We start from the raw sequence: 24953 nt of genomic DNA on the forward strand, positions 1-24953 counted from the left end.
ATGCGAGATGGCAGCACACATAGTGATATTCCCTTCACGATGGCCAGGCACATCCACAGTGGCACCCTGTCCGATGATGTTTCGGCCACGTCTGCTTCTTTTTGCTAAAGTGCAGCCTGCTTCATCAGTAGAAAGATACTTTCAGGTGTGTTGTTCATCAGAAGGTAGGCTTAGATCATCAGCTTCATCAATCTTGCTCTATCTCACAAAGGCGCATGTCATTTTTGGCAAGGACCATCTCTACAATTGCTAAGTCTTGTGCTCTTAGCTCTCAGTGAGGCAACGACCACCTTCTTCTGCCTGCTCCATGGCTCCAATCACATTGCAATTTGTTATTTCCTTCGGGGATCACAATCTTTTATGCACAACATTAACATTTAATAAAAGTTCCATGTAAATGAATGTTATTTAAAATAATGAGCATTGATTTAGCAACCGCAATAAGATATATGTGTTTTGCAAACAAGACATTCCGGTGTGAAACTTGTATTAAAGTGATTGAATTGCATTAAGGGAACCGTATACATGATTTGGAATTTTGCATTTTGTAAGTAAACACATGAAATGTGTGAATAGTTTTGCCTATGAGGACTCAGGTTCGGTGTTTGTGTGAACTGTTTTGAGAATTGTGCTAATAGTTTCAGGAATTTTGCTTTAGCAATTGAAAAAAAAAATGTAAAATCAATCCTGAACTGTACACTAAGCCAATGTAATGGTAACACAGGAGTCATGTGTTAAAGCTTTTTTGTTCTTGTTAAAACTCTGGCAGCAGCATTTTGCACAAGCTGCAATCAAGATAAAACATGGCTGGAAACAGCAGAGAAAAGAGCACTGCAATAATCAATCCTAGATGTTATAAAAGCACGCCTCAGTCTCTCAGCATGTGGGAGCGAAAAAGAACGTCTTAGTTTGGCAATATTTCTTTAATGAAAAAAGGCACTTTAGTAACATCACTAATGTGTGGCTCTAATGAAAGATCTGGTTAAAAAATGACACCCACATTTCTCATTTTAGCCTTCAACTCTGAGGAGAAACTACCAAATGTGAAATGATAGATTTATATTATTTAGTTGATTCTATATATATGGTCTAGAGCACTGAAACTGCACTTGCTACAGAGAAGTGAATTATGTGCAGTTTCTTTTTCTTCTGATATGGGATCACCTTCAGTTCTTATACTTCAAGTTCTGTGTACTGCAAGAAATGTTTGTTAACTACTACGACTCTAGAATTTTGGATAGAAAGGGGAGATTAGAAATAGGCCAAAAATTGTTACGAACTTTAGGATCCATAGTAGGTTATGCAAAGTAGGTTTTTTTAAGCAGTGGTTTTACTACAGCAACCTTAAAGGAGTCAGGAACAATAACAGATGAAAGGGAACTATGATAATACTTAAGACTAGAGAATACTTCTTTTAACAATTTAGTAAGAATAGGGTCTAAAACACATGTTGTGGATTTCATCTTCATAATTAGATTCGTTAGAGCTAGTTAATTACATACAGTATATTATTATGATTTGTTTATGTATAAATGTGACGGCAAAAAAGCTGTGTTTTGTTATTGTTTGGCAGCATGGATGGGTTTAAAAGCCCCATCATACTAAACTCGTGTAGAATGTGACCTTCTCCAGATTAATTAATGTATTGCTAATTTGGAGATGGTCACATATATAAAAGCCTACAGCTTTCTGCCTTCAGTGTGGGTGTTCGGAGGAGATAGAGACAGACAGAGAGACAGAAAGAGAAAGAGGAAAATGAAAACGAAAAAACGAAACAAAACTAAACTAAAACGAAAGTAACAATAAGGATCAGTGAAGGCAATTGCCCTGGCTGACCTTAGGTCTGTGTTGTTTTAGTGTTCGTGATTTTGGTTTGTTTAAAACTTTATTTATTTTTGTTTAAAAATAAAAACAACGCCTTTTTGTAATTTTAATTATGCTATGTGTGCTTCCTAAAGCTGGCAGTCAAACTTTACTGGGCTTTTACTGTAGACAAAAGCAATGTAAATTAGTAATACTATCATTGCATTCATTGGATAAGTGTCCACCCCCCTTGTAATCGCAATCCTAAATTAGCTGAGGTGTAACCAATAGCCTTCAAAATCACACACCAAGTTAAGTGGCCTCCACCTGTGTTAAATTGTAGTGATTCACATGATTTCAGAATAAATTCTACAGTTCCTGTAGGTTCCCCTGCTGGGTAGTGCATTTCAAAGCAAAGACTCAACCATGAGCACCAAGGCGCTTTCAAAAAAACTCCGGGACAAAGTTGTTGACAGGCACAGATCAGGGGATGGGTATAAAAAAATATCAAAGGCCTTGAATATCCCTTGGAGCACGGTCAAGACGATTATTAAGAAGTGGAAGGTGTATGGCACCACCAAGACCCTGCCTAGATCAGGCCGTCCCTCCAACCTGGATGACCGAGCAAGGAGACTGATCAGAGAGGCTATCAAGAGGCCAATGGCAACTTTGCAAGAGCTACAGGCTTTTATGGCCAAGACTGGTCAAAGTGTGCATGTGACAACAATATCCCAAGCACTCCACAAATCTGGTCTGTATGGTAGGGTGGCAAGAAGGAAGTCATTACTCAAGAAAGCCCACCTTGAATCCCGTTTTGAAGTATGCAATAAAACACTCAGGAGATTCTGTAGCCGTGTGGCAAAAAGTTTTGTGGTCTGACAAAACTAAAATGGAACTTTTTGGCCTAAATGCAAAGCGTTATGTTTGCCGCAAACCCAACACAGCGCATCACCCAAAGAACACCATCCCGACCCAGACAGGGACTGGGGCACTTGTCAGGATAGAAGGGAAAATGAATGGAGCAAAGTACAGAGAAGTCCTTGAGGAAAACCTGCTGCCCTCTGCAAGAAAGCTGAAACTGGGACGGAAGTTCACCTTTCAGCATGACAACGACCCAAAGCACACAGCCAAAGCTACACTGGAGTGGCTAAGGAACAAAAAGGTGAATGTCCTTGAGTTGCCCAGTCAGAGCCCTGACCTAAATCCAATCGAAAATTTGTGGCATGACTTGAAGATTGATGTCCATCAACGCTCCCCAAGGAACTTGACAGAGCTTGAACAGTTTTGCAAAGAAGACTGGTCAAATATTGCCAAATCTAGGTGTACAAAGTTGGTAGAGCCCTATCCCAACAGACTCACAGCTGTAATTGCTGCCAAAGGTGCCTCCACCAAGTATTAACTCAGGGGGGTGGAGACTTATCCAATTATGATCTTTCAGTTTTGTATTTTTAATATATAATCTTTTTTCTCAATATAAGCTTTTTTCCCTTTAACAGTGTGGAGTATGGTGTGTAGATAAGTGGAAAAAAATCATCATTTAAATGCATGAAACTCTGAGGCACTGACACAACAAAATGTGACAAAAGTTCAAGGAGGTGTAGACTTTATATAGGCACTGTGTGTATATATATATATGTGTGTGTATATATATATATATATATATATATATATATATAGATATAGATTGCCCAATGGAAAAACTTCCGGGCGCCAGCAATATGAATTCCACGACCATGATTTAAAGCAGGCTCCCTGTGCAGATTTGGTCATTTAGCTATATTCTCAAAAAAGAAATTGAGGATTATCTTTATTTGTTTCTATGATTTGAATAGTAGACTGATCTCGCAGAAGACCGTGCAGTCCTGTATTTTAAAAGATTTTGTTTCAAGGCAAGGTAATGTACCTGCAGTTTGGTGTATTTCTACGTTCTAGTTTACGACATGCTCCTTTAAGTATACATGTTGTCTGATTGAACCAAGGGGAGAGTCTAATATTAATTAGATTGGTGTTATAATTATCTAAAATTCTTCAACCGATCCTGAATGAATAAGAGCTGGTGCAGACACAGCTTCCAAGAACATTTCAGTAGTTGATGGATTACAGGAACAGGAGTTGATGCATTGGGTGCTTGATAGAACCAGGTAGTAATATTTCAAAAAGAACACTGGAATGGTCTGAAAACGTGAGATCGCAACTGGACAACTGGGCCCTAATCACTTCAATTTTATCAGTGCATTTTCTTTATAATGTCTCTACATGCACTGGTGTAGTTGTTTTTGGATTTAAGAGTTTATCAACAATGTTAAATAGTGCAGCTGCACGATTTAAATTAATAACGTAACAGTAACCCTTTGAGGTCATTTCCGGGGCTGTTTCTTGTCTCTTGTGTCGTGCAGCAGTCACAGCGATGAGGACGACCTCCCTGCTGCCCTGGCTATGATTTCTGGTGAGAGCAGCACAGAGAAGACAGCATCCCAGACAGTGTCCCAGACATCCCCCTCCTCTGAGGGGCCAGCAGCCAGTGGAACCAAGGTACACCAGAGGATCTAGATCCAGATCTCCGTTAGGATTGTCAGCCTCTGTTTTTATAGATGTTTTTTTTTCACTCTGTAAAACCTTCCTCAACCTTTAACACTAAGCTGTCAGTGGCCCTTAAGAATGCAGGAAGTCCACGGCAAGATGGGCTGTAGTTTCCGCTCCTCTGATTAAGTGGTTTTAAAAAAATGTTTATTATGTTAAATATCCCAGCATAAGAGATTAATGTAATTTGAGAGTAAATGGAAAATATTAAACAGGTGTAGTTCACTTTTTAACTCCATACTGGTCGGTGTTGAGCCCACTAGTTGCTGCTGAGTCCTGCACGGACATTGGGTAATTGCAACCGTCTCCAAGCTGGTACCAGTATATTAAAAAGACATATATTGCTCTTTATTCTAGTGCATCTCTGCGTGCACTTCAGTGCATTATTCAGCATGGGGACAGCTCTGCTGTACTGTATTTACTGCACACAGTGTGGCAAGTTACAGTATGTACCTACATATGCACTCACTTCAAATTTTAGTTACTGTATATACCTAAATATACATGCACTTCAAATTTTACCACATTTACTGAACTGCTGTTCTGTATACAGCTTTACTCCATGCCTGGGTACAGAACACGCAAGAGGGTTTGAGGCTCATGTGCCCTGTTTTCCATGCGGACGCTGGAAAGCAGGCTTGTCCGCCTGTCTAAGGAGCGTTCTGCGTACCTTACACTGGCACAGCAGCCTCGTCTACCCCTCATCGCCCCCTGCAAAGCAGGCAGCAGCGTACCCTTCCGCTAGATCCTCTTCAAGAGGGCAGAAGCGACGCTCATGGGGTAGTAGCCAAACTAGGAGCCCGTCTTTATCGCAATCCTCCAATTCTTCCTCAGTGTCGGAAGAGGAGCAAACGCCGGCACTCCAAGTCCTCTGTGGATATAAACCAAGTTCTTAGCCAAATGAATAAGCTCTGTATGGTTATGCTCACCAGCAGACTCTCTTATAAGAGGCCCCGAGGGTACAGGTTTGAGCTGGCTTATGAGGACATCTTGACATCCCGGCCACCGGCCCTATTGTCTCTCAAGCTATTGACAACCTTTAATGGGTGCACAATGCAGAGAAACTGGGCCTTGCCCACTTCTCATCTGTAGAGGCTTCCTTGCTGGCATTGCTTTCTGAGGATGTTTCTTGCCCTAACAAGCAATGTCGTGTCACTGAAGTGCTGCTTAAGAAAGGCTATGCAGCTACTGCGTTTGACACATGTCTGGGCAGCTACAGCTGCATACTGGTAGCTTACCAGTCTGTTCTGCTGCAGTCATTGTAAGGGACCACAGGCACTCACCCAAGTAGTTGGACAAGCTGCGCCTGGTTAATGATCAACTGCTTCAGCTGTCAAAGTACAGCGGGCAAGCTTTTGGCAGGAACATCTCAGCATTGGTGGCTGCCTGGAGGCAGCTGTAGCTCTCTCAGACCCCGATGGGGACAAAGCATCTTTGCTTGATGCCCCAATTACACCAGAGTACACATTCGAGACCGCTGTGAATGGTGAATGAGATGCTGCAGCATTCTCATCAGACCCCAGCTTATAAGCCTCCACAGACAACCTGGGCCCCCAGAGCCACTGAAGCGATCATGCACCACGGACACCTGTAACTCAATATGGTTCCGATATGGCCCACTCCCCTTTTCGGGGCATGACCACAACAATGGTCATGAATCCACAGGATGCTATCTTAGTGTCTCAAGAGGTGTCAGCTCTGTTACAAAAAGGCCATCTCCATCGTACACCCTGGACCTCAAGCACACCTATTTCCACATCTCCACAGACCTGGCCACGGGAAATACTTGCAGTTCACTTTTCAGGGAGCCTCTTATGAGTTCCATGTCCCTGGCACCTCACACATTTTCCAACTGAGACTCAAAGGGATCATTCTCAAATATCTGCACAACTGGCTGATATATGCCGTCACCCTCACATGCAGCGTTATACGTGGAGCTGGTCACCAGCAACGACAGGGGCTCTCCGTGAAGTGCCTAAAAAGTTTAACACCTTCCCAGATAGCCATCTAGGGCTGGGGCGGTATATGGAACGGGCGGGGACTGTGGAAACCAACCTTTTGGAACTGCAGAAAGTTCACCTGGCCCTGCAGAATTTTCTCGGTAGGCTTCAAAGATATAAATCACCAAGGCAGTCTCCAGTCCCCCATGCCTCCTTGAGCTTTGGGGAGAGAGAGTTCTTCAGCTAATTAATCATTCTCTCAGCCAGCCTCTCCGAGCGCCAGCCCAGCCGCCCGGCCAACTGAGCCGCTGAGATCCAACGGGTGGCCTGACTCAAACAGGTGAGCCAGTCGGGTTACACCGGCCCTGACAAAACTGGCACACAGCACCCCTGACTGAAAAAACTGAATGGAGAAAAAGGGGATTAAAGAAGAGGGGCTCCTCTAGTTAAGACCTCCCTGTCACTGACCCCTCCTCCCTCTCCACTCTCACTGTCTGCCACACTTTAACATAAAAAGAGGGGAGATCTGTCTTATCTAACCTGAAAAAATCAATTACAAACAAGTTCCAATCTAACCCCATTCCTCCTACTATTCTTAGAAAATAAAAGGCTATCTCTCTCCAGTGAGCACCTTCTCACTGCCAGCAGTCTGAAGGTTGCCACCCTGCTGGCAATGCTGACCAGGCCTTGCCCCCCTTTATCAGTGGGGAGGTACAGAACTGCCGGACTCAGCCAGTGTCTCCCGCTCCAGAAGAAATCCAGCAATATTTTCTCCTCTACCATTCCCCGTGGAGGGGGTCCAGACACTCCAGCTTGTGCCGTAACATGGAAGCCACCAAATTATTGATGACCAGGACCATCCCCTTGAATGACAGCTGAGCCAGCAGCCCCTGCCAGCTGTGCAGCTGTCCCCTCACCTTATCCACCAGGCCCTCCCAGTTCCTCTGTATTAGCTCTGTCCCAAAGAACACTCCCAGCACCTTAATCCCACTCCTATCCAACTGCAGGGCCTGAGGCAGCGTGGGGGGGGCCCCTCCTGCCAACCACCTGACAGGAGTGTTGCATTTTGCCCAGTTTACCGGTGCTGACGATGCTCTCTGAAACACTGCCAAGCTCTCCTTCAGGGCCCGGATGTCCCCATCACTGCACACAAACACGTTCACATCATCAGCGTAGGCCGATACTTTCACAGAGATGGACGGGTGAGGCAGGCACTGCCCAGCCAGGCAACCTGCCCCTCAGAAGATGCAACAGTGGCTCTATAGACAACGAGTACAGCATGCCAGAAAAAGGTTTGCTCAGCCCATTATTAATCTTTAAACTCTAAAAACAGTATAAAAGCTCTATGTAAGAAATAAAAACAGGGCCAAACCCAAAGGATCTCAGGACTTTTCAAGGACTCTCGAAAGCCTTCTCTTGATCAAGGGAGACCAATCCCATATTAAAATGACATGTTTCACTCAAAGTTAAAAAATCTCTAATTAAAAACAGGTTATCAAAAATACATCTTCCTGGGATGCAATAACTTTGATCTTTGTGTATTACAGTACTTGCACATTTTTTAACCCTATTTGCAAGCTATTTGGAAATTAATTTAGAATCGACACATAAAAGCAAAACAGGTCTCCAGTTCTTTAAAAGGCAGAGGTCCCCTTTCTTGGGCAGCAGTGTGATCACTGCCCTGCGGCAGCTGAGAGGCAGTTCTTTTCTCTCCAGACTCTCTTTCAGCACCTGGAAGAAGTCCTCCCCGATCACCACCCAGAAATGTTTGAAAAACTCAACGGGGAGGCCATCTATCCCATGCGGCATCCCACTGGAGAGCTGTGTCATTGCGAAGGTCTGATCTTTATCCAGTCCACTCGGCTCCTCCTCACTCCTGGAGCAGGGTCTCTGTCATCAGGTTCACACTGTTCTTTTGTGAATAGTTGCTTGTAGAACTGCACAGCCGCCTCATTGATCTCCTCTCCACTGTGTAGTTCTCTGCCTCAGGGCGTCCGCACACACCTCAGCTGCTGGCTGCATGCTCTCTTTTTCTCCAAGCCAAAGAAGAAGGAAGTGGGTGCTTCCACGTCCCTCAGCTCCACGAAGCGAGAACGCACCTACGTCCCCTTCACCTTCTCCTCCAGCAAGCTGCCCAGCACATATCTTTTTTCTTTTATTTTTTGGAAGGTTTGCTCATTAGAGTGATCTTCTTTATTTTCTATATTTAGAATGGCTCTTTCTAACTCCTTGACTGCTTTGTCCAGTGACCTGGAGGCCTCCAGGGTGTACTGCTGACAAAAAAAAAAAAATTGTTTTTTCCCCAATGTCCCACCACTGCCTTAAATCTTGATAATTGTTCTTTTGATTTTGCCAGACTTTCCAAAACTCTTTGAAAATATTTCCAAATTTGCAGTTTTTTAATAATTGAATGTTAAAATGCCAGTAAGAAGATTTGTGCCCTTCGGTTGGAATAAGTACATTAACTAACAGGCAGTGGTGGTCTGACAGACTATTAGGAATGATACTTGCCCCTACAAAAAAATTGAGGTGACAACGGAATGAATAAAACTGGTCCAGTCGTGCTCTAGATGTGTAATTATTACGAGACTGGGACCAGGTGTACTGTCGGGCATGAGGATGCAGACACCTCCATACGTCAACCAGGTCACCTGGACTGTAAAACTGCAGTCAGCTCTCTGGAGGATTGAGGGTGTGGTTCTTCAGTATTCCTATCCTTTGTAAAATCTATAGTGCAATTAAAATCACCTGCAACCACTAATATGTCATTATTACTACATTTTAAAATGGTTTGATTCAACTTGTTAAACAATACAGTTCTTTCTCTTCCTGTATTTGGTGCATAAATATTTATAAAAGTAATCTGAACTTTTAAAAGCTGCCCTTTCTCAATTTTTTCTACTTGCTTTACACTGACAGCCATGTCTGATTTAAAAAGCACCGCTACTCCCGTGCTGGTGCTGGAGCCGTGACTGAACACACACTGACCTCCCCACTCTGACAGCCAGACCGCCTCATTCTCCTGCTCAATGTGCGTCTCCTGCAGCAACACAACCCCAGCCCTTTTCTGCTTTAAAAAATCAAATAACTGTGCTCTTTTGAAAGACTGTCTACAACCATTAACGTTAAAAGAAATATAAATACTTTTCCATGGCGGCTAAAATATTTAAGACCATCAAGTTAAAACAAACAAAAAAAAAAAAATGTTGTATTAAATAAATCCATCTTAAAAATAATGTTTTTGATCAGATCATCATTTTCTTACAGTCTGTAATACTTTTTTTAAACAGTATCTCAGTAGCTCCTCAAGCAATGACTTCCTGAAGACTACATGCGCAGAATGTAAAAATAATTTTAAATCGGGAAATTATTATTATTTTTTTAAAAAAAAATATTGTCCACTCCCCTCTTACCCTTGGTATTGTCAAGAAAATTGTTAATATACTGCACTGTATATAGTTTTTTCCTGACGGGTTGGCTGCCAGGGACGTCTGAGATTAACGAGGAATCAGAGAGCCCCCCGTCATCCGACTCGTACTTGCCCTCATCTCGCTGTCTGCCCCATCCTCTTCAGCGGCCTCACCTCTCTCCACAGCCACAGCTTGAGCCTCGGTGCCTCCTGTCTTACTCCCTGTCTCGTAGTGAGACTGAGGCAGTTCTGTACTTCTGCTTTCTTCCTCCCGGGGCTGCTCGTCCTCCCGCTCTCCCCGATCACCCCCAACCTCCCCTCCAGGAGCTCCCTTATCCTGCTTTGCTTCAGACCGATCCCTTTCTTAGACATTGTACAGTATTACTTTGGTTACGGGTGTCACTAAAGGTGAAACTTCAATAAAAGACCCCTGCACACTAAACCCCTCCTCCACTAGCTTGTTTACCAAACCCATATCAGTTAAAAAAACATGACTAGAGCTTTATTCATCCTAGAAGATGATTTTATTTTGTTAAAGCCCACAGCCTCTCCTACCGCCACCAGGCATTCTTCCATCGACACCCTGATATCAGGTACACACTATTAGTATAAATGAACAAACAAATTTTACAGAAAATACACACACAAAACAAAAATTATAATATTTTTTTTTACACAGAGAATTGTGGGGGTCTGGAACCAACTCCCCAGTAATGTTGTTGAAGCTGACACCTTTGGATCCTTCAAGAAGCTGCTTAATGAGATTCTGGTATCATTAAGCTACTAATAACCAAACGAGCAGGATGGGCCAAATGGCCTCCTCTTGTTTGTAAACTTTCTTATGTTCTTAATTGCAAAAGCTTACACTCTCCTGAAACTCCCGCACTCCACTCACCACGTGGCTCCTCCCACAGTCAGAGAGAGAGAGCGAGACACAGACTCAGGAAACAGGCAAAAATTATCAAAGTCTGAGGCACTAACTGCAGTTTAAAGTGCTTCTTGTATACTTCTTGCACAACAATCAAACCATGCCATGTGGCTGTGCAAAGGGTGGCCATCTTGGTGAAGGAGTCTGGAACCACCAGCCACCAAACGCACACACCTACACATGCGCCCATGTAGGCTGAGATAAGCAAGGCTGCAATAACATGTAAATGAATGCATGAGACTGTTCATGTCTGCCTCAGTAGAGGCTGCAGCTGTGCTTTCTGTAAGGAGCCTCCGAATTGGTAATGGAGAAGGGTTTCTTTTTGTCTAAAGAGTTTCTGTGCTGCTTCACATCAAACATCTCTGTAAATGTAGCATAGAAAGAAAGAAAAAAACCCTGGGGCTTGAATTATTAAGCTGTTTTGCAGTTTGTATGCATGGTCATTTTTTGATCGTGATAGAAAAGCCATGGTTTAAAGGTTTCCAGATAACAGACAGCACACGTCCAAGGATTTTAATTCATGACAACCTGTCCCAGTAAGTGCTTTATTCGGATATGCTTTTTCTTTTGATACACGAATGTACGGAGGTGTGTGGAATTCAAAATTCTTCTTTAGAACATTCTCTTCAGAACTTTTCCTTTTTTCATTGCTGTTGAAAATCAATGGCAGCCTGCTCAAAGACAGGCCGTTGCTGGAAACTAAAAGAGCTACAGGGTTATATTTGAAGGGTTATAGTATATGTTTTATTTTGGTAACGCTTTACATCACTAGCGATTGAAAACTGGACAGATACGATGAAAAGAATGAAGTGAGGAGTGTCATCTGGGATAGAAAGAAAAAAGTACAGATTTTGCTGTCTGTTTGTTGTTTTTTCATTTCCTCCATTTCAGTGGGATATGTCAGATGGAATTACAATTACATTTACTAAAATAACTCTTCTACTACTTCTTCATCTGTACAGTGCAGATTCACAATTTGGATTTGTGAATATTCTATCTGTTATAGCACATTATACACAGTAGTCAGCAGTAAAGAGGTACTGGTAACACATACATTGCTTTCAAAAGCTTTCCAGCACAAATCTAACACAGATCAATCTAACACAGTGATTAGTAAAGTGAGTTATTTGTTTCAAAGAAATGCAAATATATTAGCAACAGCTTTTAGTACTTAAAGCGAATTCCATTTTCCTTGTCATCATACTGCAAGTTTGCTTGAACAATGAAATCACTCCAAGTTGCTTTGAAGATACTTATCAACAGCCTATGAAAAATAAAATAATGAGCTCACAAATTACGAAATGTTATTAAAGTACTGAGCTCTTGTTTTAACGATGTAGTTGTTCTCTTCTTGCCAGCGACAGATTAACTGCCAGTGATTACATCTGCTCCTTTGTTGTTCTCTAGAATCACAGCGATAAGTGAGAAAGGCAGGTTTTAAGTGATTTCATTTTCAGGCTGTCTTGGGAAAGGGTACTAGTTCATGTCCAGCTCTATTAACATTTGTAAGTCGCCTTGGATGAAGGTGTCTGCCAGATAAATAAATAATAATAAAATAATGCATCTTGAAAATCAAGGGGTCAATTGGGAACAATACAATAATAGGATTTATAATAAATAGCAAATATACTATTTAGTCATGTTTTAGGTTGTTACACTGTTTGTGCAGGTTTCAATAGCAATGATTTAAAAAAGTTGTCTGACCAGGTACCTCATAAACAATATTTCTTTATATAATCTATATAGTCAAGCTACATAGTCCAATGAACACTAATGCTATACATGTAACACTTTTATAATACTATACATGTAACACTTTTAACTGTGTTGTTCCATTACATCCATAACTGTTAAACACACAATAATGTTGAATTTGACAAAAGTTTTGAATAAAAGTCAATGTCAACGTTGAAATTTTTTTTTGTATTTTAATTATTTCAATACAGTACAGTAATTTAATCATCACTTTCTTAATTTGTATTTCTTTTTGCATCAATATCATGAGTCACCACCACCACAGGGGTAATAATAATAATAATAATGATAATAATAATAATATTCTATCAAATATTCTATAAAATGACACATCATGGAATGCGTAACACTCTGGCTCCTTTGTGCGGTAATTCTCTGTAGTTCTAGGATTACAGTATATAATCCTCATGATACATTCAGTTACCATAACATTAATTCTGAAAAAACAACAACTCACAAGTGGCTCATCTGCTTCGGTTGGTAAGCAATCCTATAGAAGTTAATGAAATCTGCAGGCATTGTACGTATATTGTGCAGAAATACTGCTTGGCACAGTTGTGCCTTTTTCCAATAGGTGTAACCCACCCCCAGCAGACCGAGCAGAGGGTGAATATCAATACATGTTTGTCTTTTTTATATATATACTTTAAGAATCCCCCAGAGGGAGCTGGTAAAATGGCCTTGGAACCCGGTGATCTGTTAATGGACTTCACGGAGGCAATACCTCTGGTAAATTGAAATCTGCTTCAATAGTCAGTCGGAACTTGTCATCTCTTTCACTCTTTCATACTTTCATTAACCAGCATGCAGTTGTGTGTTGTATATGTTCTGTATTGTTTATCCTCTCTCTTTCTATTAATGTATGTATAAATATACAGTACATATATTGTTTGTACATGTATGTTAATTAATGTATAAATATATAAAAAGTGTATATATGTGTATGTGTGTGTGTGTGTATATATATATATATATGAATCAGTCCTTAGAAATTCTGGCATGTGATTGGTTAAAATCTCATCACATGACCAAAATAGATTATTTATTTATTTATTTATTTATTTATTTCTTTCTTAGCAGACGCCCTTATCCAGGGCGACTTACAATTGTTACAAGATATCACATTATTTTTACATACAGTTACATTATTTTTACATACAATTATCCATTTATACTGTTGGGTTTTTACTGGAGCAATCTAGGTAAAGTACCTTGCTCAAGGTTACAGCAGCAGTGTCCCCCACCTGGGATTGAACCCACGACCCTCCGGTCAAAAGTCCAGAGCCCTAACCACTACTCCACACTGCTGCCCAGCTATTGCCCCCGTGACGTTGCTTTCGACCAATAGTTTGTTTTTTTTACAAACTCAAATTATGTCATCACACTGAACATCCTTCCTCTCTCCACACAACAAAGCAAAATGCTGGACAGCAATTTTTTGACGTTACAGAAAATGAATTCCGAAATATACTACAAAACTCAATTTTGTGTGTGTTTTTTTTTTTTTTTAATTTGCATTTGCCCTGTGCTGACTCTGGAGAGATGAAGACGAGCACACGCATCCTCCGAAACGTGTGCCGTCAGCCGTCTGCTTCTTTTCACTCTGCAGGCCCGCCATGCAGCTACCTTCAGAGCTACAGCGTCGGAGGACCACGCAGCTCTGGGCTGCTTGCAGGACACCCTGGCCGACCGAAGCCCTCCCCACCCCGGGAGGCGATCGGCCAATTTGTGCTGTCCAAGGCTGGCAGTGGAATAGCCTGGACCCAGACCTGCAATCTCCAGGCTAAAGGGCATATCCTGCACTCCACGCGGAGTGCATTTACTGGATGTGCCACTCGGGATCCCAACTTTCAGTGTTTTCTGACTTCCTAAAATTCAGACAAATCCAACTCGATGATGTAAATAACTACAACCTTCACAAACTCAACGGACTCCTCCGAGAATTCTGTTCCGCAATGAGAAAGTTATTTATTTATTTGTTCTTTAACAGCTGTATTTAAACCAAATATATAAAGCATATTTAGTACACAGCCTTGCCTCACATACTTTCTTGACTGATTTCATAGAACAAATATGGACTGCAGACCTCGGCTCATAGTATGAAACTAAAGGCCCCTCAGGGAAAATTATAGCTACCTCCAGGGGACAAAACCCTCAGCCTGACAATGCCCTATAGTTCTTCCCTCGGCACCACAGTTTCCCTCTATAAGCCTCCTCTCCAGTCCATATTTACTATTTTTGGGATGTATGCAAAAGGTTTAAATAATTCAAATAGACTAAAGCCCTTCTTCGGCTGTGTCTAAAGAAAGTACACAGCTGAAGAAGTTCTTTTGACTAACATCCTGAAATATATATATTTTTTCAATCATTTAAACCTTTTTATGTACATCTCCCCCCAAATGTTCATATATATATATATATATATGTGTGTGTGTGTGTGTGTTCTTGTGCGTTCCCCGGAGCTTATAGATGTATTTTGTATAGAAATGTATTATATACTCTTCAGAGGGGTGGCAAGATATATATATATATATATATATATATATATATATATATATATATATATATATATATATATATATATATACACACTATTACAGTAATTATTTATTTTGTTCAGGTGTCACTACTGGAAAATGTTGTGAAATTATTAGGTGAAGGATTGTCTTCATTAAATTTAGCTTACTATTCACATTATTGCCCTAACTTTCAAGTACAAAATGTAACCATTACTGAATGGGTATTAACCTCTTTAAGAACCAAAACCTGAATAAGATACAACAAAGATGCTCGCAGAGCCTGTGATGCAGTCATGCCTCGCCCCCAAGGACATACATGAACTGAACACACAGATCTCCACATCATTTTTCTTTTCAAGAACCACCTGAACAGGAGAGTCTATTCAGATAAGTACTTGTTAGTTTTTCTATTATACATGTGCATAGTTATTGTGTTTTACACAAATGTTTAGTAGTATTATTTTTTACTAATTACACGTATTTGTGCACTACAGCCTGTTTGTTACATCCCGCTGTGGCTTTGGGGGATTCCCAGGGATAAAGCAAAGTAAGTCAGTTGACTTTGTGCTCTCCCCCCATGCTGCAGTAGCTTCGGCTGGAGTTATTTTATTCTAGTTTTGGTTTCAGCCAAAATTATGAGACGGTTTGTATAATTTAAGTATAAGTAGTGTGGCTACTGACTGAGTGGTTTTGCCGGTAGCTTGCACAGGTAGGCATCCTTGTACATTGCTACCCACGGTAACTGCGAACCGAGTGAACCCATACTCTGGTACCGAGATTACCGACCCGCTCCGTTCCCCACCCGGTACCGTGCCATACCGAACCGGGACCCAACCCGGATCTACACGCACCGAACCGGTACAGTACTGTCCCAGTACAATCCCAGTTCCATATTGTACCGCGGTGTACCGTACCGTCCCGGTTCTGACGTGCTACTGACTTACATCCCCAGTCTGGTACCAAGCAGATCTTATTGCACATTACTTGCTATTTACATAAGGCCTGGGTTTTATCCCTGTGACACATGCAAGGCCAGCCTGCCTGTGGAGGACAAGCAATGCTCTTCCTGCCTGGGGCCAGAGCACGCAAAGGAGGCACTGATGAACCGCAGTTTCTGCGAGTTTTGTGCACATTTCTCCAAGCATACTCTGGAGAACCGTCTCTCCTGCAGAGAGAGATACAGAGCGCTCTGCATCCCTCACTCCTGCACAGCACTCTTCCCCATCACTCTCTGTTACAGAGGTGGTTTCGTCCTCCCCCATGGCTCTATGCAGAAAGCTGTCCTCACGGTCTTCCTCATCCTCCTCTGCCCTCCTTCTACTCCTCTGAGGAAGAGGAAGAAGAGTCACTGGTCTAAGCGATTGGTGGACTCGGAGAAAATGGAGAAGCTCTGGGCAGTAGTTTCCCACCAAGGAACTGTCCTTGCAGAGTTGCTGTGTGAACGTTCGGCACCGCCTGCCCTACCTGTCCCTTTGGGGTCCCAGGGAGCTACGAATGCAGATTGGCAGCAGGATGAGGACATGGAGTTAGACAGCACTTCCGTTGCTGTTAAGCCCTCCCTGTCAGCAGAGCTTATGCCACTGATCAAGAGTGCCACTACAGTCTTGGAGGTGCCCTGGTCTACAGCAGCTGGGGTAAGGCAGTCAATCTTTGATGATGAGCCTGCCACCTCTCCCGTGTCCCCACCCCCAGTGTACCCAGATTTTCTCTTTCAGATCCCATCGTCCTGGGGGGTCATCCAGCTACAGCTCTGGCTGTTTCTCAGTCTACGGACACCCTATATAGGATGCACAATGCAGAATGGAGGCTGCTATTGCTGCGTTGGTAATTTTAACAGCATTCTGGTAGGGTACCAGTCACATTTGCTGCGGTCCCTTTCTGACAACCACAGGCCATCACCACTACAGCTGGATGAGCTGTACCTGGTTAATAAAAACCTGCTCTGTCTGTGGCAGTGGGTAGAAACCTGGCTGCGCAGGTAGCTGCACGCAGGCAGCTTTGGCTTTCCCAGGCACGCGTGTCTGATGGGGACAAAGCACTGCTGTTGGATGCCCCTTTTACACCAGAGCATACCTTTGGTCCCGCGGTGGATGAGATGCTGCACTGCTGTCACCACGTGTGGGAATCCACAAAGGAGCAGGTGCGCTTGCTTCCAAAAAAGCGGCCACACCCAGTGTGCCTCTGGCCCCAGCAGCCTCAGGAACTGGCACAGCTGGCTGTGCCTGCTGCCAGAGGTTGTATTCAGAACCGGCCTGCAGCTGTTCGCCATGGAGGCTATAATAAGTTCTGCCAACCGGCACAGAGGCAAAAGCCTCAGGCCAAGCCACAAGATGAGCATCTGCCCTAGGGGTTTGCTGCTACAGGCCCAGGGCCCCTTCTCAGGGAGCTATCTGGAGTATTGGTGTCAGTGCACCACTAACATCTTGGTGCTTAATACCATTCAGACCAGCTACTGTCTGCAGTTCAAGCACGGTCCCCCTCCCTTTCTGGTGGTGACTCCAACATCAGTCACTGACCTGCAAGACGTCAGGAGGTAGCAGCTCTGCTGCAAAAGTGCACTATTCGTATGATACACCCCCTCCAGGTGGAGGAAGGGTTCTACTCCAGGTACTTCCTCAACCTCAGACAGGTCAACCTGTATCTGAGCCGAAGGAGGTTCAAAATGTTGCCGATGCAACAGCTGTTGCAGTCAATCAGGCCAGACAACCAGCTCACCACAGTGGACCTCAAAGACACCTATTTCCACATCCCCATAAAACCAGTGCACAGGAAGTACCTGTGGTTCGCCTTTCAGGGAACAGCGTACGAGTTCCAGGTCTTGCCATTTGGCCTCTCTTTTCGAAGTGTATGGAAGCTATCCTGGCCTCATTGAGACTCAAAAGCATCAGAGTTCTCAATTATTTGGACGACTGCCTCATCTGTGCCCAGTCTCCAGCTCAGGCAGACGCTCACACTGAACTTGTGGTGTGCAAGGTGTGTGGAACCCCCCATGGCAGGGTCTCCACATCAATGTTTTGGAACTACAGGCAGTTTACCTGGCCTTGCAGAATTTTTTGCAGGTTCGAGGGAGACACAACACAACAGTGTAGTGGCTTATATAAACCATCAGGACGGTCTCCCAATCTCCATCACATGGCCTGCAAGCTTTTGCTCTGGGCACTCAAGAACCTCCTCTCACTACACAGAGTGACAAACTGGGCCGCGGACCTCCTCTCAAGGGGAGTTCCCAGTACCTCAGAATGGAGGCTTCATCCCAAGGTGGTGAGCATCATTTGGGAGAGATGGATCTCTTTGCCTCCCAGGGACCAACCCACTGTCCCCTCTGGTTCTCTATAAAAGGAAACGGAGACCCGCTGGCGATAGATGTCTTGGCACACCAGTGGCCGAGGCAACTGCATATTACCTGCTCAGCCAGGCGCAGGGAAGCTTAACAGCTGCATTTGAGCCATCTGGGTCTGTCCAATGGGGTAATTGACACCCTGCAAAATGCCAGAGCAACGGCCACGCGTTCCCAGTATGGGTACAAGTGGGGCGTCTTTCAGACATGTGGTACCTGCTTCGGGGTTTTATACCCCATGACCTGTCCCATGGCAGTTATACAGCAATGCAGGAACTGTTTGATGAGGCGAAATCCCCCTCTACATTGAAGGTCTATCTGGCAGCTATTTCAGCTTGCCATGTTAAAATTGAATCGGTCTCCCCAGGAGCTCATTTCCTGGCAGGGCTTTTTTGCTCAAGAATCTCACAGCATTTCATGTCAACCAGTCTGTGGAATTGGAGGCTTTTCATCCATCTCTTTTACAGTCTGACAGGGAGCGACAGCTCCATACACTCTGTCCAGTGCGGGCACTAGCGTATTATGTTGACAAGACGAAAAGTTGGAGGCAGTCCAAACTATGTTTTGTCTCCTATGGGGCAAAGTCCTCTGGTCAAGCCCTGTCTAAACAGAGGCTGTCCAAATGGATAGCAGACACAGTCAGGACTGCCTGTGAGCGAGCCAACTTGCCCCCTCCAGAGAGGCTCACTTCCCATTCCACCAGTGGCATGGCAACTTCATGGGCTCTACTCCAGGGTGTATCTGTCAAAGACATTTACAATGCAGTGGTGTGGGCTACTCCCCACACCTTCGCTAGGTTCTATAGACTAAATGTCTTGGATCCTCAAAACCCTGGCTTTGGAATTAGAGTGTTAAGGGCAGCTTCTGAGTTGACCCTTACAACACAGGTTTTTTATTCCTAGCTGCTTGTTACTGGGGTTCCAAATTGTAACACAGCCTCATCTTAACCTTGTAGCATTCCGGTCGTGCAGCAATAATGCCCTTGCAATGGCTTGGGTATACTGACCCATTCGGTAATTGTTACATTTCGTACTTGAAAGGGAACGTTAGGTTATTATCATAACCCTGGTTCCCTGAAATAGAAATGTAACCATTAACCTTCAAGGTCACTGTGCCCATGATTGCAGCAGGCTTGAAGGAAAAATTAGGAAATCTATACGTACAGTTCATTTATGTCCTCGGGGGTGGGACATGACTACATCACAGGCTATGCGAGCAGTTTTGTTATATCTTCAGGTTTTGGGTCTTAAAGAGGTAATACCCATACGGTAATGGCTGCATTTCTATTTCAGGGAACCAGGGTTATGATAATAGCCTAATCTTTTCATGATAGATGATAGGAGAGAGTAATTTTAGCAGTGAGGAGATAGCTAATTATCATTTATTAGCTACAGAACAGTACAAATGTTCCAGACAGACTCACAAATGTTAGTGTGACCGTCTTTGTATCAGTCTCTTCTGTAGTGGCTGACAGAAGAGTAATTAATTAACCTTACGGGGGAAAAAAATGTTGAATAAGTGAGATAATATATTGTAAAATGCATTCTAACTGGTTATTTAAGGTATACGTGAAATACAGTACATTGGAAAATGTAATATGTAATATCATGAATGAAATATACTGATCTATACAATGAAAGTCACAGCATATAACAATGTATTTCATTGATTATATTTCACATTACTTTCCGATACATCCAGAATAAAGTACAATTATATATCATCCTTATATTTTCAATATATCTCAAATTGTTGAGAATATAATGGTAAATATATTGCATATTCTGTAGTACTAAAATGTCTTATTGTATCTTTTTTATATATTAGAATGTGTACAGTACACAACGATGGTTTAGAAATCTACCACTAAACCTTAAAGAAACAGTGATACAAAGCTCTATTCAAACAATTCAAATTTCATTCAGTGTAATATACACGTACAGCATTTTAAATATATTGGCAGTATGTGCCATTACAACATAAAGTAGAATATGTATTGTGACTAACCGACAAAGTGTATATTCAGTTCTAAGAGCCAGCAATACAAAAGGTACACTTGGCTTATCTAGCCTTAGTTACACGTGTCTGTGGTGAAGAACTCCAGAGCTTTACAAAATCTGTACGGTATTTTAAAAAAAAAGTTCAGTTAAAACACAAATCTTACAATGTTGTTTTCTGATTACCCTCCTGTCAGGATACAAAAAACTGCCTACAGGCATTTAACTGCTTGGCAACTGAAAATCTGGACTGTCGCCCTAATACTCCATAAAGCATTTCAAAGTAAACAACCAGAAGTATTTATCAATGTTTTGTTGTAGTATTTCTTAATTTAAGAATTGAGAAATCCTTCTATTCAAAACATTCATAATGTATTTTGTTTCCATTATTTCATGTTTTTATATTGAGCATGAGGGAGTACCTATGAGTTTTATTGTATCCTGCTAGGCCCAATCAACAACATTTTGCTCCTAGAATTGAGATCAGACACCTAAAGAAATACATCTGAATAAGGGACCACTTTTAGAAACCTGTCTTTTATTTGTTTGTTTGTTTGTTTCTTTAAGCTTGCAGCCCTACCAAATAATGCTTTAATATGTTTGCAGCAGCCAAGGACATCATAAAAGCATTTGTACTGCAAAGACGCCAGAAGGTTACTGAATGATGTATTCTTTTGTCTTCAATCCCTATAGATAAAAACAGTACCTTCTGACCCAGCAGAATCCTTTTTTGATCCATTTTCATCTGTGCCACAATTCCCATTCAGCAAGGTAATGAGTATACTCAGTGACCGCTTAGCGTTTCTCTCTTTCTGGGTGCTAGCAGTAAAAGTAATCAAAGGGAATAGAACCCAAATTGATTGGGGCGACGGATTAGTGTTCCCAAGCCAAAGGTTTCAAGATGTAGCAATTCAAGGAAATGACTTTGGTTATAATACCTACTGACCACTGATTCCCCATGTTAGCCACCTCATATTATTTCTTTATAATGTGTTCAAAATCAATTATTCTACTGTTCGAGAATGGCTTTGAACACGTTTTCGCTCTTGCTCCCTAATCTGCCATTACCAAATGTCATTAAAACTATTTAACTTAAAATATGAGTATGAAAACTTAAACCAGTTCTTCTTTCGAAAACAACACCATATATTATAAATATATTATTTAAAATGTCAGGCGTTATACAGAGGTTGACATTGGCTAATACACTGATGTCACTCGGCAGTCAGTAGACACATTTTTTCTATTCCTTTCTCGCGAAAGCTAAATATGTGGTGAATTCCTTAGACTGTCTTGCACCCAGGCACTTGGGATCTTCATGAAATATGCACATATGCTCTGTAATAAGCCCTTGAAGAGTGTCTTCTGTTTTATCGCCGTTGTCTTGTTTCCCCAACTTACAAATATTAAAAAAATTATGTTTCGGTAGTGTCTAAAAATACAAAAATAATATGCATCTAAACCCGATAGGCCATGGAGTTCATTCATCCCAGCTGACACTGCTACATGTGATACCAGGCAGACCGTGTCCTAGCAACCTGTCTGTAAAAGCTCTGGAGAACTCATGAGTGAGAATAATGGATAGGTGCATCTACTTACTTTGACCACAAAGAATGAAGACCCTAATTTTGGGACTGCAGCCAAAAATATAAACAATACCACCAATACATCTATATAGGTATTGTTATAACTTATATATACTTATACACTGGCTCTCAAATAACTGTCTACATTTTTAAAAATGCCATTCACTGGATTTAACTGCTTGGCCATCAGCTTGCTTTTACTGTAAACAAGGATTTGGTGACAGTAACTTCAAAAACATAACCTCTATATGGTGCCTGTTTTTAAAAACTTGAACACAGTACTGTAGAAGTAACCAGCAAACAACTCTTTGGATTCTGAACATCGAGAAGCAGGACAGCCCAGCAGGATATCATATTATATTATATCAGGATCTATATAAAATGTGTTTTTTTTATTGTTGCATATATATATATATATTTTTTTTTTTAAATCTTTCTGCTATTGCCGAGAAGTCCCGTTCTGATGTTTTCAAGTGTTGTGGTGTCCCTTGAACTGCTCAAATCAAATAACAGATAGGAATCACTGTGTGAACCATACCTTTATTGGGACAAAATACAGGAAACACAAAATAAACCATAAGCCATTTTCTTTCTTTTTTTAATTGTTTTTCTGTTTCAGTGTGTTTTCAGTGTTTATCTCTTTAAACCTACAGTCAGAAAGCCCAAGTGTATCCATAGTGTAGTATGTGTGGGAAAACATTTTAAACTGAATTCAATATACCGCCAGCCTTGCTATATAGGCATTAATCAGAACCAAAGGGGCCAGTATATACCAAGAGTATATAATATGCCATAAACTATGCAGCCTTTGAAAGCCCTGGATCTGGTATTGTTCTCTTATGAACAATGTATATATTGTTCATTTTATAACAAAGCACTTTACATTAAAATGGGAAAGGTGAACGCATGCATGAAGGAAATAACTGGTGCACTTTGGTATTTATAACTGCAGTTTGGATTCTAATTTAAAGGGCATGTGTACCTGCAGTGAGTGGTCTTCCTGACGTTATGATTTGTAAATGTTTTGAGCTATTCAAGAGGTTTTGAACATGAGTGGCTGAATCTCGATTTTAAAACAAAATGTAAAATCTCTTGAAGAATCTGATCTATCCAACTAGGAATCTGTGAATATGAATAGTGAAGGAAACAACCATGAAAGAAAGAACAGCCTAATAGTCAAAGCAAGAAAACATACCTATAGAAATGTATTCTTAAATCAGACAGTTGTTCAGAAATTCTTGTGCTTGCCAGTAGTCTGATATTGATACCTGATGTAACAAACAATACATTTACGAGGAATGGCCTGTAAAATAAACGTCTGCGCCTGCAGAGTACACAATAATACCTCAGCTCACAGGGAACCGTGTTTGTTTGCAGGTAGATTTGCCGGTCTTGGACAAGCGGTTGACATGCTGCAATCGTCCCTCATCTCCAGTCCAGCTGCAGCTGCGTTCCCATGGACATTCAGGACGACTGCAGACGGACCCACTGCCATCCCCGCAGGCAGTGCAGAGAAATGCAGCCCTGATGGACAGGTAATCATTTGCATGGGGTTCTGTTAAACAAGGAATCTGAAAGCTGGTTTCACAGACTCCAGTTTACCTTAGCACTCACCTTCATATTGGTAATAATATGTCTATTAATGCCTGCAGTGTTTTTTTGGTTTAGTGTAAACAAGTGTGGACTGTATCATACATTTGTGTTCCCATTTTCATTTCAGTGCACATGGCTTACCCCTTCTGGCCTGTAGCCTTGTGTAGGCTGTCAAGGAATGTGGGAGGTGGGCTTTAAGAGCTTCCTCCCGGCCTGGCACCCAGTGCTGTAGGGGGGTTCTGTAGAGAATAAAGCACATCAGTGACACTCCCTATCAGATCTCTGAGATGGAATTACAGCATTAAACACTTCCTGACATCTGCCATTGTTTTTTTTTTGTTGTTTTTTTGTTTTTGTTTTTTTTTATATAACATGGTACTGTTTAAACTTTTGATTCTGTTTTTCAAAAATCACTTTATTAAGTAGCAGAGAGCACAATATCTGTACGCTTCCATACATAGTATAAATACTAGGATCAACATGATTTATGCAATAGAGAGCCTATTATAAGAATTAATTTTGTTATGTATGTATGTATGTATGTGTGTGTATATAGATAGATAGAAATCACAGTTTAACTGTATATATACTGCAGAGATAAACACCTTTTTTTACTCTGATATCTTAGTTGCCTCATGATGTAACTCATTTGCACATTTGATTTGGTGCTGTAACTGGCAGCTGAAATAATTTGTCACAGTGGTATTCATTTTTCACAAGAACTTCTCTGTCCCTTTTGTGTGAATCCCTGATACTGGCAGTGCTGAGGCTTTGAGACGAGAGATGGAGAGAGAGAAGTTGCTGAAAAGGCTTCTGATGACAGAGCTGTGAGAAGGTGAGAAGGGAGCACTGGACCTCCTGTGTGCCTTCAGTCTGTTTACATTCCTCTGTCTGCCTGTCAAAGAAACCCCCTCATCACAGAGTACCGTTTACACACCCCAGAACCTGTCCTGCATAGCATTGATGAGGATGATCGATGTCTGCTTGGCTATAGTAATGCTGCTACAATTGAACTGTAAGTGTGTGTTTTTTGTGTGTGTTTTTTTAATCCTATGTTTTTTTTTATTTGTTTTTTTAATGCAGAATAAACTTAAACAGTATGTACATATTTAAGTATTAACAGTATATATTAGCACAAATAATCAATGCTAAGGAAACCATGTGGCAATTTCTGTGATTATAACTGCTTTCTAGTAAAACTAAAAGCGTGTTTATAAACATAGACCAATCTTTTTCAATGAGAAGCTTCTTTCTCCATCAACTTATCAGCAACTGTAGAATCCCAGTTAGGATAATAAAAACATGTTAAAATTGTTGCTAGTACACTTAGTTTAAATTGGTATAATGTTATCAGGCCAGGAATTATTGATGTGCGGTAATGTACTACTGACATTGGAACGGCATTTCAGTCATCAAATCAACTAAATGCAGGGCTTTTCATGAGCAAACTCGAAAATGTATATGATGACATCATCAAAGCAGCTCAGAATAATACAAAACTGCATT

General features: G+C 41.7%; 1 protein-coding gene across 5 annotated transcripts in view; it reads left to right on the forward strand.

Moving 5' to 3' along the window:
• Nucleotides 1–24953, forward strand: part of LOC117394422 (band 4.1-like protein 4B) — a 189765-nt gene that overhangs the window by 159131 nt on the left and 5681 nt on the right. For 2 of the 5 annotated variants that reach the window (XM_059012939.1, XM_059012942.1), the window contains 5 exons: nt 4200–4335; nt 13067–13144; nt 20962–21039; nt 23232–23389; nt 24209–24462. In XM_059012939.1, the coding sequence (XP_058868922.1) occupies nt 4200–4335; nt 13067–13144; nt 20962–21039; nt 23232–23389; nt 24209–24278 (520 nt within the window). In that variant the 3' untranslated portion in view covers nt 24279–24462. Of the gene's footprint in view, nt 1–4199; nt 4336–13066; nt 13145–20961; nt 21040–23231; nt 23390–24208; nt 24463–24953 lie in introns of those variants that run through there. The other 3 variants (XM_059012940.1, XM_059012941.1, XM_059012943.1) reach the window with 3 other exon arrangements.

Source organism: Acipenser ruthenus, chromosome 3, assembly GCF_902713425.1.
Source record: "Acipenser ruthenus chromosome 3, fAciRut3.2 maternal haplotype, whole genome shotgun sequence".
Taxonomy (NCBI): domain Eukaryota; kingdom Metazoa; phylum Chordata; class Actinopteri; order Acipenseriformes; family Acipenseridae; genus Acipenser; species Acipenser ruthenus.